Source organism: Anser cygnoides, chromosome 3 (genome assembly GCF_040182565.1).
Source record: "Anser cygnoides isolate HZ-2024a breed goose chromosome 3, Taihu_goose_T2T_genome, whole genome shotgun sequence".
Classification (NCBI taxonomy): domain Eukaryota; kingdom Metazoa; phylum Chordata; class Aves; order Anseriformes; family Anatidae; genus Anser; species Anser cygnoides.
The window spans coordinates 83,349,692-83,362,827 of record NC_089875.1 but is presented as its reverse complement, the minus strand read 5'-3'; the positions used below and the strand labels follow the sequence as shown (position 1 = coordinate 83,362,827).

Below are 13,136 nucleotides of genomic sequence, written 5' to 3'. Positions count from 1 at the left end.
TTCCAAGAAATAGAGGATCACATCGCAAGAACTGACTCTGAGCATGAACAAGCGAAAGAAAAGGCAACAAAATCCTACCAACTGCCACTCAGTAACAAACTGTTCAACTAATCATGTTTTCTGTGGAGAAGCAGGCTCCGCAGAATTGGGAGAAGCAGGAAACATCACTTCTTTTGAGCTTGGCTTTTGATCTCATCATGTTCTCGCAGATGTAACTCAGAAAACATGGGGTTGGTGAAACTTCTGTAAAACAGAAGAGCAACTTGTTTCTAAGTCAGCCTCAGAGGAGTTGTTTTTTTTTTTTAACTAAAAAATGGCAAAATATTATTGAGGAGCACCTGGAAGGTCTGATTTAGGTATAAGAATTAATTCCACTTTTCCTAAATTTCATAATAGCATATTCTTAGTTTTGTGACAGCTTTGGATTTAGTAACAGGGTGGTGGTAGCTTTAAAAATCAGTGCTATCCCTTAGGAAGGGGGGGGGGGGCAATACTGTTCCATTCAGTATAAATGAAGTCCTACACTTAATTAAGAATAAGCAATTACACAAATACACACCAGTAGATGATCAGCAAAAAAGACAAAGAGGCAGCAACAGACCAAAACCTGAATTAGTATTATTTTGTCTTGTAAAAGGCATTTATATTGAGATATATAAGCAGAAGCATTAGCCTTAAGACATACGAAACTAATTTCTCCCTGTTAAGCACTGGGATAGCCTCAGCTAGAGACTTGTGTTCAATTCTGGGCACCAATGCCTCAGAAAAACGTGGGTCAGCATGACAAAGAATGACAGGAATGGTCAGAAGTATAAAAAAAATGGACCATAGGGAAAAAGTTAACAAAGTGGTATTTTAATGTGGGAAAAGAGAAGGCTGAAAGCAAACATGACACCTGTCCTTAGGTGCATAAAATGCTGCTGCAAAATAAAAAATAATCTTTTTCCTATATCCATCAAGACATGTCCACAGGCAGAACACTAAGTATATGGGTTAAATGTTGTAAGAAAAAGGGGCGTTAGAAAGAGAAAAATGAAGCCACTAATATTTGAATCGATGTACTTTCATACTTAAATATTACCCTTGCTAAGTATATCAGCCATGAGGTTTAATGGTTTCCCTCTGTCTCACAGATGACCATAAGACACCTGCCCTCAAAATCATGAAGCAAATCACTAGCAGTAACCACCTCTTCCAGACTGGTTGAGACGTAACCACCCATTTTAGAAGCATTAAAATATTACACTCTGTACTTCCTGTGAAATACACAACTTACATAGGAATAGAACAGATGGTACTCCTTAATAACAGTAAAAGATCTGGTTGACCCATGAAAAGTTTGAAAGTTCTGGCTCGGAATTCTAACTTTTTGTCCTATTTACAAAATACTTGGAGATTTTTTTTTTTTTCCCCCAAAGTGAGATTCTAAGTGTCAGCTAATATTGCTTCAATGCTATGGTCATTAGGGCATGCACTAAGGGAGTCAAAACATGTTTGGATTTGCTGTGTAACACCTGAGACTAGAGCAAAGAGGCTTGCTGTTACCTGTCAACTACATTCAGGTGATGAAGGGAACTGTAATGGCACTATGTTCTAACTGTTCCAACACTTCGTAAGGAAAAAAAAAAAAAAAAGGTTGTCAAGACTTTTCGACATCAAAATACAGAAGTTTTAGTTAAAGATGCTGCAGTGAAGTTTCTCACGTCCAGGACATTATTTCTGAAACAGGCAGCATGCTAACTTCTCCTAGTGGGCTATCTGGGCAGTTGCTCCTGACTGTTCATTTTCCTAGCAAGATGCCTGGGAAGCATCTTCTCCTCTACCCATGAAACATTACTTCTATTCCCACAAAGACTTGTGTCAAAAAAAAACATTTCAGCACATTAGTATCATACCAGTCCCCATCAGTTTGACATTACACACCCCTAGGTGTTTACAGAAGGGGTCAAATTAGAAAGTCAAAAACATCTACTGTGGGAAATCAACTGTAATGATGAACATTGAGCCCTTTAGATAGCAAAAGAAGAGAAAATCTAGAGCAAGAGGTATTTACCTGATAATCATTCCCCCTGTAGATCGCATATTTACAAGGAATCACAAACAGACTGTATCCATGTCTACTCAGTTAAGAAGCAGTCCAATCTGCCAGCCAAGAATCATGGTAAAGAATTCTCCCCGCGCCTCCTCTTCATGTCAAAGACTGTTCCTCCAGAGCTGCAAAACTGAATTATACGAATATGCATATTAACTAGATGACTTTCTTTCATAAATTCTCTAACTCTTAATTAAGTTTTAGTTATTAATATGCTTATTCGTATAATTTAGCTTCCAGCTTTCAAAAAAACTACACTGGCAGATAAGAAAAAGCCTGGGAAGCCAGGATTGTGATTCCTGTTAAACAGATCAGTTTAGCTTCATACTTGTGGGGGAAAAAAAATAAAAAAGTCACTGGACCTCGCCATCACACCTCAATTACTAATGTATCAAAAAGCAAGTCAAAAAATATTAGTTTGGCAGTTAAAACCCAAAGAAAAGTTTTTAGATACCGAGGTATTACTGCAAGGCTAATGTAGGTAATGGCTATATCCCTGAATATATTTTGACTATGAATTTTTACAGTATCAGCAGTCTTATTTCAGCTGATGGTCTATTGGAAAGTTTCCAAAGTTCATCTTGCTTCTTTGGACAAAGTTTTGCATTCCTTTCAGGCTAATTTCTACTATCTTCAATCCATGAACCATGATGAACAGCTGCAGTAACAACAAAATGCATTTTTGCAGCACGTTTCATGCGAGGATTTCCAAGTGCTTGCAAACACACCTCAGCACACAAACAAAATAATTCAACAGTATGCAAAAGGATCTAAATCTAGTTTTGCTGTCAGTAATGTTCTCCTGTACTTGATTTCTATACAAAACAAAAGTCACAGATTTGGAAAGAACTGAACAATTAGTATAGTACAAGAATATTCTTCATACTTGAGTATTAGTTCCATAGTATAATTAAACTACAGTAACTTAATCCATCAGAATTATGCAAATTTTTCTAAATCAGAATAAGTGATCAGATTTCTTTTATTTCTTATCACTATATAGTTAAAATAGCTTTGAAAAAAATACGATTTCAAAACTGTCATGGGGTTTTTAAGCTCATCTTGCTTTTTGCTAATCCTAGTCTCAACCCTCCTGGATTCTCAAAAGTAAGAATATTTATTAAAATAAGCACTGAATTTAAAAGATTTCGAATTTTATCCACACATGGCTACAAAAAATAAAAACTGTTTTACATACACACCCCATAACATTTCACCTCTGAAGACAGACTGAACAATTAAGAAGGGCTCTACTATCTCAAGCTTAAAAAAATGTTGTATTAAAATAATTTTAAATCATTATTACAACTGAAATAGGTGAGGAGTTAAATGTTGAAGTCCATGTTCATACAGGAAACAAAGTTTACAACAAGTCTACCTGTTTTTCCTGGTTAGAGACACTACTACCTGTTCCTGACTTGAAAGAGCACTAGCGCTTTTCTGTCACATACAATGTAGTAACATATGACTAAGAGTTTATGAAAGTAATTTTAGCAATTAGAATATTAAGTTCTTAATCAAAAAATACCAGTTTTAGGCGTTCTTTTCTCCTTTTGCCAAAGGAAGAGCTTGATGATCCAGGTTCTGATTCTTGGCCCCCTGTTCTACCATTGTCATCATCCTCCTCTTCATCTTCCTCAAAGCACCATTCTGGGAGCTCAGGTGGCGATGGCGCATCATCTTCATCTCCATAACGACGGAATAATTCCTTCAAATAATCACCTTTATAAATACCTGGTGGTCTAGCCTGAGCAAAAGTAGCCACAGCTGCCTCAATACTGTCAAATAAAAATGGGAAAATTACTCTGTATGTTTTATTTAGTAGTTAGGGCATAGCATGACTAAAACATACTTAAAATGTATTGGTACTGAGAATTCAGAAAAAAATCCCAAAATGGTAATTACAAAAACATTCATGATATTCAAATCATCATCATACTTAGATCAGCCCAGCAACTATATTGCTATTGCAAAAGATTTTGAGTGATTATGTAGATACTGCATCTTGGTCTGCTTCATCTCCTAATTGCAGCTAAGAGCAGCCTGCTGGTCACCTAGGCAAAACTTTTGTTTTAACTACAACTTTTATTATTGCTGTAGAAAAGGAATGGATGACATATAGGTAAGTACTTAAGGACTGAATGAAGAGGAAAAGAAGTCTTAATGAACAGAAATTCAAGTCATAAAATTCAAATAAGGCTACACATTTCTTCCTAAGAGTTATCTTCCCTGGAGGCTTTGCTATCACACTGACAAAATGCATCCAAATCTTTTGTAGCGACTTCTCTCACAGGCAGTTTCTCTCAAAAAATGTAATTTAGCTGAACAGGAAAGGACTTCTAACACTCAAACTTAGCTGCAGTAATAAGCTGTAGACTGAATCACAAAACAAGTTTGAAATCAAAACTAACAGCCAACCACCTTTACTAGCCAACTGGAGAACACTCCAAAATTTGTCAGTGAGCACAAGACACCAAGTTAGGCATGAGTGTTTATCTGCCCGAGGGTAGGAGGGCTCTGCAGAGGGATCTGCGTAGGCTGGACTGATGGGCCAAGGCCAGCTACATGAGGTTCAACAAGGCCAAGTGCTGGGCCCTGCACTTGGGGCACGACAACCGCAAGCAGCCCTACAGGATGGGGGAAGAGTGGCTGGAAAGCTGCCTGGTGGAAAGAGACCTGGGGGTATTGGTCAATAGCTGGTTGAACATGAGCCAGCAGTGTGCTCAGGTGCTGGAGAAGGCCAACAGCATCCTGGCTTGTATTAGAAAGATCGTTAGGGCCAGTAGGACCAGGTAGGTGATCGCCCCCCTGTACTCAGCTCTGGTGAGGCTGCACCTTGAATATTGTGTTCAGTTTTGGGCCCCTCAGTACAAGAAGGACATCAAGGTGCTCGAGCGTGTCCAGAGAAGGGCTATGAAGCTGGTGAAGGACCTAGAGAACAAGTCTTATGAGGAGCTGCTGAGGAAGTTGTTTGGCCTGGAGGAAAGGAGGTTTAGGGGAGACCATTTCATGCTCTACAATTACCTCAAAAGAGGCTATAAGCGGGGTGAGGATCAGTCTCTTCTCCCAAGCACCAAGTGATAAGACAAGAGGAAATAGCTTTAAGTTGCAGCAGGGGAAGCTTAGGTTGGATATTAGGAGAAATTTCTTCACTGAACGGGTTGTGAAGTATTGGAACAGGCTGCCCATGGAAGTGGTTGAGTCACCATCCCTGGAAGTCCTCAAGAACCATGATGTAGAACTTAGTAACATGGTTAGTGGTACACCTGGCAGTGCTAGGTTAAAGATTGGACCAGATGATCTTAGAGATCTTTTCCAACATGAATGATTCTATAAAATAGATCACTAAAAAGGTAAATCCCCATTAGGCTTCTTGACAAGCACGTATCTTAAAGCTGGAAATGAAAGCACATATTTGCTGTGAATTATTTTTTTCAGATAAGAAAATAGCCTACCAGTGGAACAAGGAAACCATGTAGATAAAATGAAAAAAATAGTTAAATACAAAAATCTTTTTTTTGTCTGATCCATCCAGTACAAGACAATGCCTGAGAACTTTGAGATAAGTGTCCCAAAAGAGAGAGATATACTTCCTAAGAAGCAGATAAGTTTGGTTCCCTCTCCTGATCTTTAGTAAAAGTAGAAAGTAAAACACTTTCAGGAGTAAGGCTATCAGATGATCACCAGATCTCAGAAATGACAGTTTAGTATCTGAGTTACTTAGAAAGATGTTCTTCATTCTGTTTCATAAAACTCCTAGTTTCTTCCTCACGAGACAATTTTTATTTTTGTATCTTTCTTAAATTGTATTATATCTTCTGTAATCAATGCTACTAAAAGCCAAAACAAACCAAAAAGAGATGGGGCCTGAAACACGCTCAAATTTGTCTCCTATTAAATTAGAAGAACTCTATACTATTATGGAATAGATAATAATGAAAGCCAGAAGAAGCAGTACAAATTTTAAGCTCAGAAAGCTAGCGGAAAGAAAACATACTGTGCAAGTTCTAGAAATATAGCCGTCTTCCAGGAAAATGAGTTGTGAAGAAAGGAAATCTAGTAAGGTTTCTGATGACTAGCTAGAGGGCTTTCAGTCTGGATGACCTTTCTTTAAACTAACTACGTATTTTAAAATACCTCTCTGCATTCACAATGCATCAGCAGTACTCTTGTATCATACGCTCAAGGAATGAATATGGATGGATTTTTCCATCAGGAAGACCTTATTTCCTCTACAGCAAATAACAGTGCCTGATTTTAACGAATGATACAGCAAATTGGATTTATCTTGATACAATGCTTAGCATTAAGTACCACCTTGCAGAAATTCTTTTGCTGTGGACATTTTTACCTATCAAGTGAAATCTGAATGTTCTGTTAAAACAGTATTACAGAGAGGAACAAACTTGATATAATTAGTTATTTGAACAAAAACAAAAACAGAACAAAAAAGATATGGCTGCTAAGTTTTAAGGCTTTTCCCACATAGGTTTGAAAATAAAAAGAGGCTGCATAAAAGGACTTTCAAATAGACTTATGGTCCTTTTCTCCAAAGAGGAAATGCACAATACTGAGTCTGATTACTGCATGCTGCTTTTAAGTTGTTACATTAGAAGCATACAAATTTGCTATTTCACAGGAATAACTATAATCATACTATAAAAATCTTGGTATCTGTGTCTAATTCCTGTACTCAGCTAAGATTCTGCCAAGAATCAGCCACCCACTGTTAACAGTGTTCTGTCTCCATTACGCCAGTGCCTTTATTCCAAGTTTACTAACAGAAAGCAATGACCCATTTCTTTGCAAACAGCTTGCAAATACACGGTAATCACCAAGTGAACTCTATGTCCAGTCACAAGAACAGGCAGCAAATGGAATAGAATTTTCTTCCCGTAAAGGTCCATACCAGAAATATCATCCAAATGCTGAAAGGACTCATTAAATAACACACCTTGCACGTGACCCAGTCAGCTCAGAAACAGTGTTTCATGAACACTACCAAAGGTGCAAACTCAGGCTCATCAGCACAGTACAGGCAGTATTTTTTAAAGCCAGCATTATTTAGTAAGTTCATTACTATTTATGAGGGCACCACACTTTTAAAATACGGGTGCCTCTGTAGAAACATGCCACAGACTCTAGTCAAACAACAACTGGAAACAAGGACTGTGTTTCCTCATCACCAACCTAGAAGCATGCATGTTTCTCTGCTGTTGCTCTAGCTAATGTCTCATTTTCAGAACTCAAGAAACTAAAAGAGCTACACACAGACCTTTGTGAGAAAGCAGAAGAAAAAAATCTCTCAGGATTCTCTGAACTCTACATTCTTACTCAAAGTGTGGGCTATGTCATGGGGGAGAGAGACAGCACAATCCATACTCTTCCAAAAGCCCACACGCAGCTGGCAGAGCTGACTTTGACCTACCAGACCTGAAAATTTTGACTGGCCAAGGCTAAGCTACCTTAGGAACACTGTTAATATTATTTGTTTGCTCAAAATTAGTAGGAAGTTTTAAAATAAACACTGAATACATTAGGATAGTTGTCAAGACAATAAATAAAACATACTGAAGATGCTATTAGTCTACAAATTCATAGAAATTAAAATTCAAAGTTACCTCCAGTCCAGCTTTTCAACCAAAAAGGCACAGATCAGAAATCCAGTTCTATTGAAACCATGCGTGCAATGGACACCTATACGAAACAAGAGAAGAGCATAATCATTTGAAAGTAGTTTTAACAAACGTGTTTTAGTTTCGCAAGTGTTTTTTGGATCCTTTTATCTCCATCAATAACACAAACGAGGCTGTGTCCCTTCCTATCAAGGCATCCCAGATTGCTGAATGCATACAAGCCTAAAAAAATATTTATTACATTCTTCCTGCAAATTATTAGCAGGAGAATATAGGATACTTCGGATTGCCCCAACTCAAGAACACTAACTTAATGCAACTTAAATGTGGCTAATACAGACACGATTCAAAATTGTTCTTTGTTGTTTGTTTGTTTTTTAATAAATGATCGAACACTTATCAGAGTACACTGCAGTCAAATTTGATAACGGTGCTTTAATGGATTCAAAAAGCATTACATTTATTTCACACCATCAGGCATAAAAATCATACCCAGATTACCGTATTTCAAACCTTAAAGAAGTGTCAATAGACTACAACTCCGTGTCAAATTCGTAATTACCATGCTAAGACCAGACATACTGATTTCAGAGAAAAAAAAACACTACAAAAAGAAAATTATACAACAATATAATTGCCATCAACTACTAATCTTTTCAATTTAAGAAAAAACATTTTTCCCCTCTCTTTCACTGAATTCATTCCCCAGTGAAAGGAGGGGAAAAGTCAAACATTGGAACTCCTCTTTTTTTCTGCCCATTTCAAGGCAACAGCACCATCTAGTGATATACAAACCGAGTCTGAAACTTGTAGGACTAAAATGATGCGAAGGATTCGGGCAAAATGTTGACTCTTCCTCACAGTGCATTTTTTTTTTTAATGGCAAACACCACAGCATCAAAGCTTCCACTCACACCAAATGTAATTATTCTTACTATTAACATATTTTACAGTTCTGACTATAAAGCAGGCTTTTATTGATTTACCTATTTCTCTACCATAGGTAGCAGAGTAAGTCAGCAACAATTTGAGCTTCCCTTCTTAATAAAGCAAGTCAAGAACTACTAGGAATTTCTTGGATTCGCACATTCTAACCATTAATAACAACAAAAACTGTAACTTGCATCAAATGAAATTAATTTTAGCTTCCTTATAGAATTTGTTCCCAGCAATCATTTCTCCTTTGTTTTCTGCTTAAGCAAAATCTTTGTGTTTTGTTTCCTTGAAGTTGGCAGGCATACTGCAGTCCTTCAAGTTGCAAAAATAAAGCTTCCATCCTATAGAGTACTAGCTGAATAGAAAATGTTGATCACTTATCATTCACATTTCAGGCTCTTTTCATGTCTAATCTTAACGCCAGCAATGAAATGGCACACAATTGCTATCAATAAGCCCTGCAGCTGTTACTGCTACCAAAAAGGTTAAGTCAATAATTTTATACACACGACAAAGATAAGAAGCATTTCAGCAATGAGACCAATGGCTTGGAAAGGAATGGTCGCACAGGGTGCAGTACTATCACTCTTGCAGACTGCTTTCCCTCCTGATAAAAACATCCTCCACACCAATCCCTTGGATGCTCTTCCAGAAGAAGAAAGAAGTTTCCAGAACCAGAAATAACCTTTCTGTAACTAATGGAAGGGAAATGGAATATCCCAACATTTCACTTTCACTACAAAAGCCTAAACGACAGGTCAAGAGCTTATTCAAGGCATTGATTTATTTCTAAGGAAAAAAAAAGTCAATTAAGAGTCAAGAAAAAAATATTCTAAATAGCGTAAGAACATTCCAAAATTCATGTAAGTCCAAAAGTTAATGACTCAACACTGAAAGTGGCATTTTAAAAGTTTAAATAGCAGTTAAATGGGTCTGCAATTTCACGCATATCACAATGCTGTCCATATTCCATATAAACTGCTGACCCGTAACAATATTTCATTTTCTGCAATACTGCCAATAGTTGATCCCACTCACTCTCATTTAGCAGTTTTTCATATCACATACTTGTGCTACAGTTCAGGGAAGAAAACAGAGGTCTCAAATTAAAACTTCATTCCACTAGGAATACTGAAATAAGAAACTATCTAAAAGGAAATTATGTGAAGAACTTACTAACGTGCTTCAATTAAATGTCTCAGCACTGATAAAAATAAGATTCTCTGTGGTATCCAGTGACAGGTCAAGAAGCAACGGACATAGATTAAAATACAAGAAATTTTGTTCAAATGTAAGGACAAAAGAAAAAATTTTTTATTTTAAGGGTGATTAAACACTGGAAAAGGATGCCAGAAGGTGTTGTGGAGTCCTCAACCTTGGGGACTGTCAACACCTAAAGGAACACGGTCCTAAGCAACCTGCTTCAGCTGAGCCTGCTCTGAGGTGGGGTGATAGGCTGGATGGTTTCCAGAGGTCCCTTCCAACCTCCACTATTCCAAGATTCTGTATGAATCCTAAACTGTGTGAGCATACTAGCTTAGTTTACCAAGCTCTCATCAATGACACCTACACAAACTGTTCTATGTGCTCTTAAGTCATACAGACACTCTTTTTCAGTCAGGTTGCAGAATTATCAAAGATGCCCAAGGACAAAACCCATTCTGAATGTGGAAACTAAGCTGCACAGTAATTTCTTGTCTCTGGTAGTTCGCAGATAGAGTTGAATATTTATTCTGATTTCTGGTAAGCACATTAAGTGCTCTTAGTAGAACTAAAATTCACTTGAGAACTTATTCTGCTCTGAGAAAAGTCAGCCTTACGACATTTGAATAATTACTATGAGACAGTATACTACAGAAACATTTAGCCTAATGTTTACTATCAATTTCTAGCAAATAATCAGCTGTTTTGATAAATTTGTTAAAGAATATCTGATAATTCAGTTACCAAATACAACTTAAAGGAAGCCAGACCATCGAATGCTAAAACAACAATCAGGCAATGCGTAACCTTCATCTGTATCAGCAGAAGTTTCAAAAACATACTGCAAGTATTTTGTGTTTGTAGACAGTTCTTAAGCCTGTGCATTTTCTGCATAATTTCATTAGCTGGATTCAAACTGACTTACGCAGAAACCTACCAGTTTCTGTAAAAAGTAGTAGTTTACTCTGGAGTTAAAAAAAAATATCTAATTTATATATGCATAGACACTGTACTACAGAAATTCTTTGGCTTATATAAATTAACAGCAAAAACTAATGAAAACAGATAAAAGAAGACATACCTATAAGCTCTGAGGGATTCTTTTCACTGAAGTGTTCACATACACGGATAAATGTTTCTGTATTCTCAGGTGTAGGACACTCACCATGCCTGATAAACATGGGAACACACAGGTTAGGAGAAAGTTTTGGAAAAAGGAAGGCGTGAGCATTAAGGCGGGGGGAAGAGTAATTACTTCAGTGTGATCTTTCAAGTTAAAAACGTAATATTAAAAGAGTGAAGACAACTTACTTACCCTTTACACTGGAGCTTTATATATTTAATTCCCTCTTTCTCTATATCATTCCTATCATAGAATCTAGTAGTGTTGGTCAAGTCCACCAGCAAACCCATTTTAACCTAAAAAATAAAAATAAAGTTGTTGCATATATTTGGTCCAAATATTAATGAATAAATATTAATTGGTTAATAACATCCAAATTAAAAATAGTAGCAGGCTGTTCCAAGATTCAAATTTCTCAAATACTGTGTTCCAAAAGAACTATATAAACTTCATTCTACTACCACAGTCATTTTTTCTTTGTGAAACCTTGTGTCTGAATTAGCACCAGTCATCAATCCAAAAACCTCAATTTGTTTCCCCACCAATATCTCCAAATAAGAAAAATCTGCTAACAGCAAAAAAGTGTATCTTAAAGAAGTATTTAAACATGTTAAAAGGCATAAAGCTGAAACAGGCGCTCTTACACTTTACATAAAACTTTAAACAGTGGGAATAAGAAAAGAATAAGAAAAATTACCTACTGAGACTTACATAGAAGTACCCTCTTAGAAAAAACTTACCTTAATTTACCCATCTGTTCGAATGCAAAACAACACTGTTTCAAGTTTAAAAGAAAAATCCCTTAAATGCCTAGAAATATTTTATTCGAAGCTGAGACATTAAAAAAAATTGAAATCTTTAAAGATGCTGCTGGTTAAGTAAGGTTGTAGTTTTAACCATTACAGACTTTGGGACATACCTGAATTAAGGTTACCTTGTCCACTCTGCTCTAACATGTCCCCTTGTGCATGAGTTTGATTTTACAGCTGTAAAATAGCTCTTTTACAGCAGCCTTATAGAAGTTAATGTGTTTAAAAAAGCAAGATGAAGAACAGAAATTCCAACAGGTGGCATCCTACACACAGCTCATCAGCATCCTACTGATTCCTCACTTAAGCTAACGAGGGAAATTAAACTCTTCAAATTTCATAAGATTTCTTAATACAACAGTGGAAAAGATTTATTCCAGGTTCTGGGGAAACGTTTGCCTTTAAGTCATGGACACAGGAAGTCACAGAGGAATAGAACGGGAAAAAAAAAAGTTGCATGGCAATGTGCTGACTCAATGTTAGCCTTCTCCATTCTATGGGATTTCGTCATTGGTCCATGCAAGACTTCTGTCAAGCATAAATCTCCCCGTTACTGCACAAAAACAGCTTACTAGTACACCTGTGTGCTGAAAGGATTCCTGGTTTCCTACTTTATACGTACAATTGCTTTTGGTCAAAAAGCAAAATGTCACGCTTTCAGGTAGGATCCTCACCATGAGGTCGGATGTCTATTTAAAAGCCATTTTACAAGGAGTCTTTTATCAAAATCCTTGTTCTATAGTCTTGTCTTTTTAAAGAGAGACATCAACAGTGCACTAAAAAATATATTATCACTGAAGCATGTTACACATGCAGAAACCTAAAAGAACACCATGTCTTCAATACGTTTAAAACTCCAACTCACATTCATAAGCAGGGTTCTGATCAGTTTTTATTTACCTGAAGGTGAACAGACTGCTAATAATTTAGAACTGCAGCTAGAGAAATTACAGCTTAAAACACTGCTTCCAGACAATTCAGAGAAGATAAATTCCAATTTTAACTGCAATACAGTTCAGGCACAGCAGATTCACCCGTGTATGTAAATCAGTAGAACCCCTGAGGCAAATCTGCAATTCTCTACAGAGGTAGTCATGTGTGGTATTCAAAGTTCTTAAGATGTATTTTCATATTTTTATGTTTACCTGTCACAGTGTTATGTCAGCAGCACTAAGTATATGTACTCTAACGTCTACATCAGTTCTAAATTCCTCCTTCTTTCTCAAATTCAACTTGTGTTTTATCCAGAATCGTTTACTGAGACTGTTTTGCAGAAATATGAGCTACATCAGTAGCAGTACACCTGCAAACAATGTTTTATCATCTGAAATTTCAAG

General features: G+C 36.8%; 1 protein-coding gene across 3 annotated transcripts in view; it reads right to left on the bottom strand.

The window, feature by feature from the left end:
* RNGTT (RNA guanylyltransferase and 5'-phosphatase) overlaps positions 1–13,136 on the bottom strand; it is a 188,401-nt gene that overhangs the window by 164,229 nt on the left and 11,036 nt on the right. For all 3 annotated transcript variants that reach the window (XM_066994542.1, XM_048049476.2, XM_013180124.3), the window contains exons 3-6: positions 11,183–11,286; positions 10,949–11,037; positions 7,714–7,789; positions 3,621–3,870 (exon numbers count right to left, since the gene is read on the bottom strand). In XM_066994542.1, coding sequence (XP_066850643.1) covers positions 3,621–3,870; positions 7,714–7,789; positions 10,949–11,037; positions 11,183–11,286 — 519 coding nt within the window. The remainder of the gene's footprint in view (positions 1–3,620; positions 3,871–7,713; positions 7,790–10,948; positions 11,038–11,182; positions 11,287–13,136) is intronic.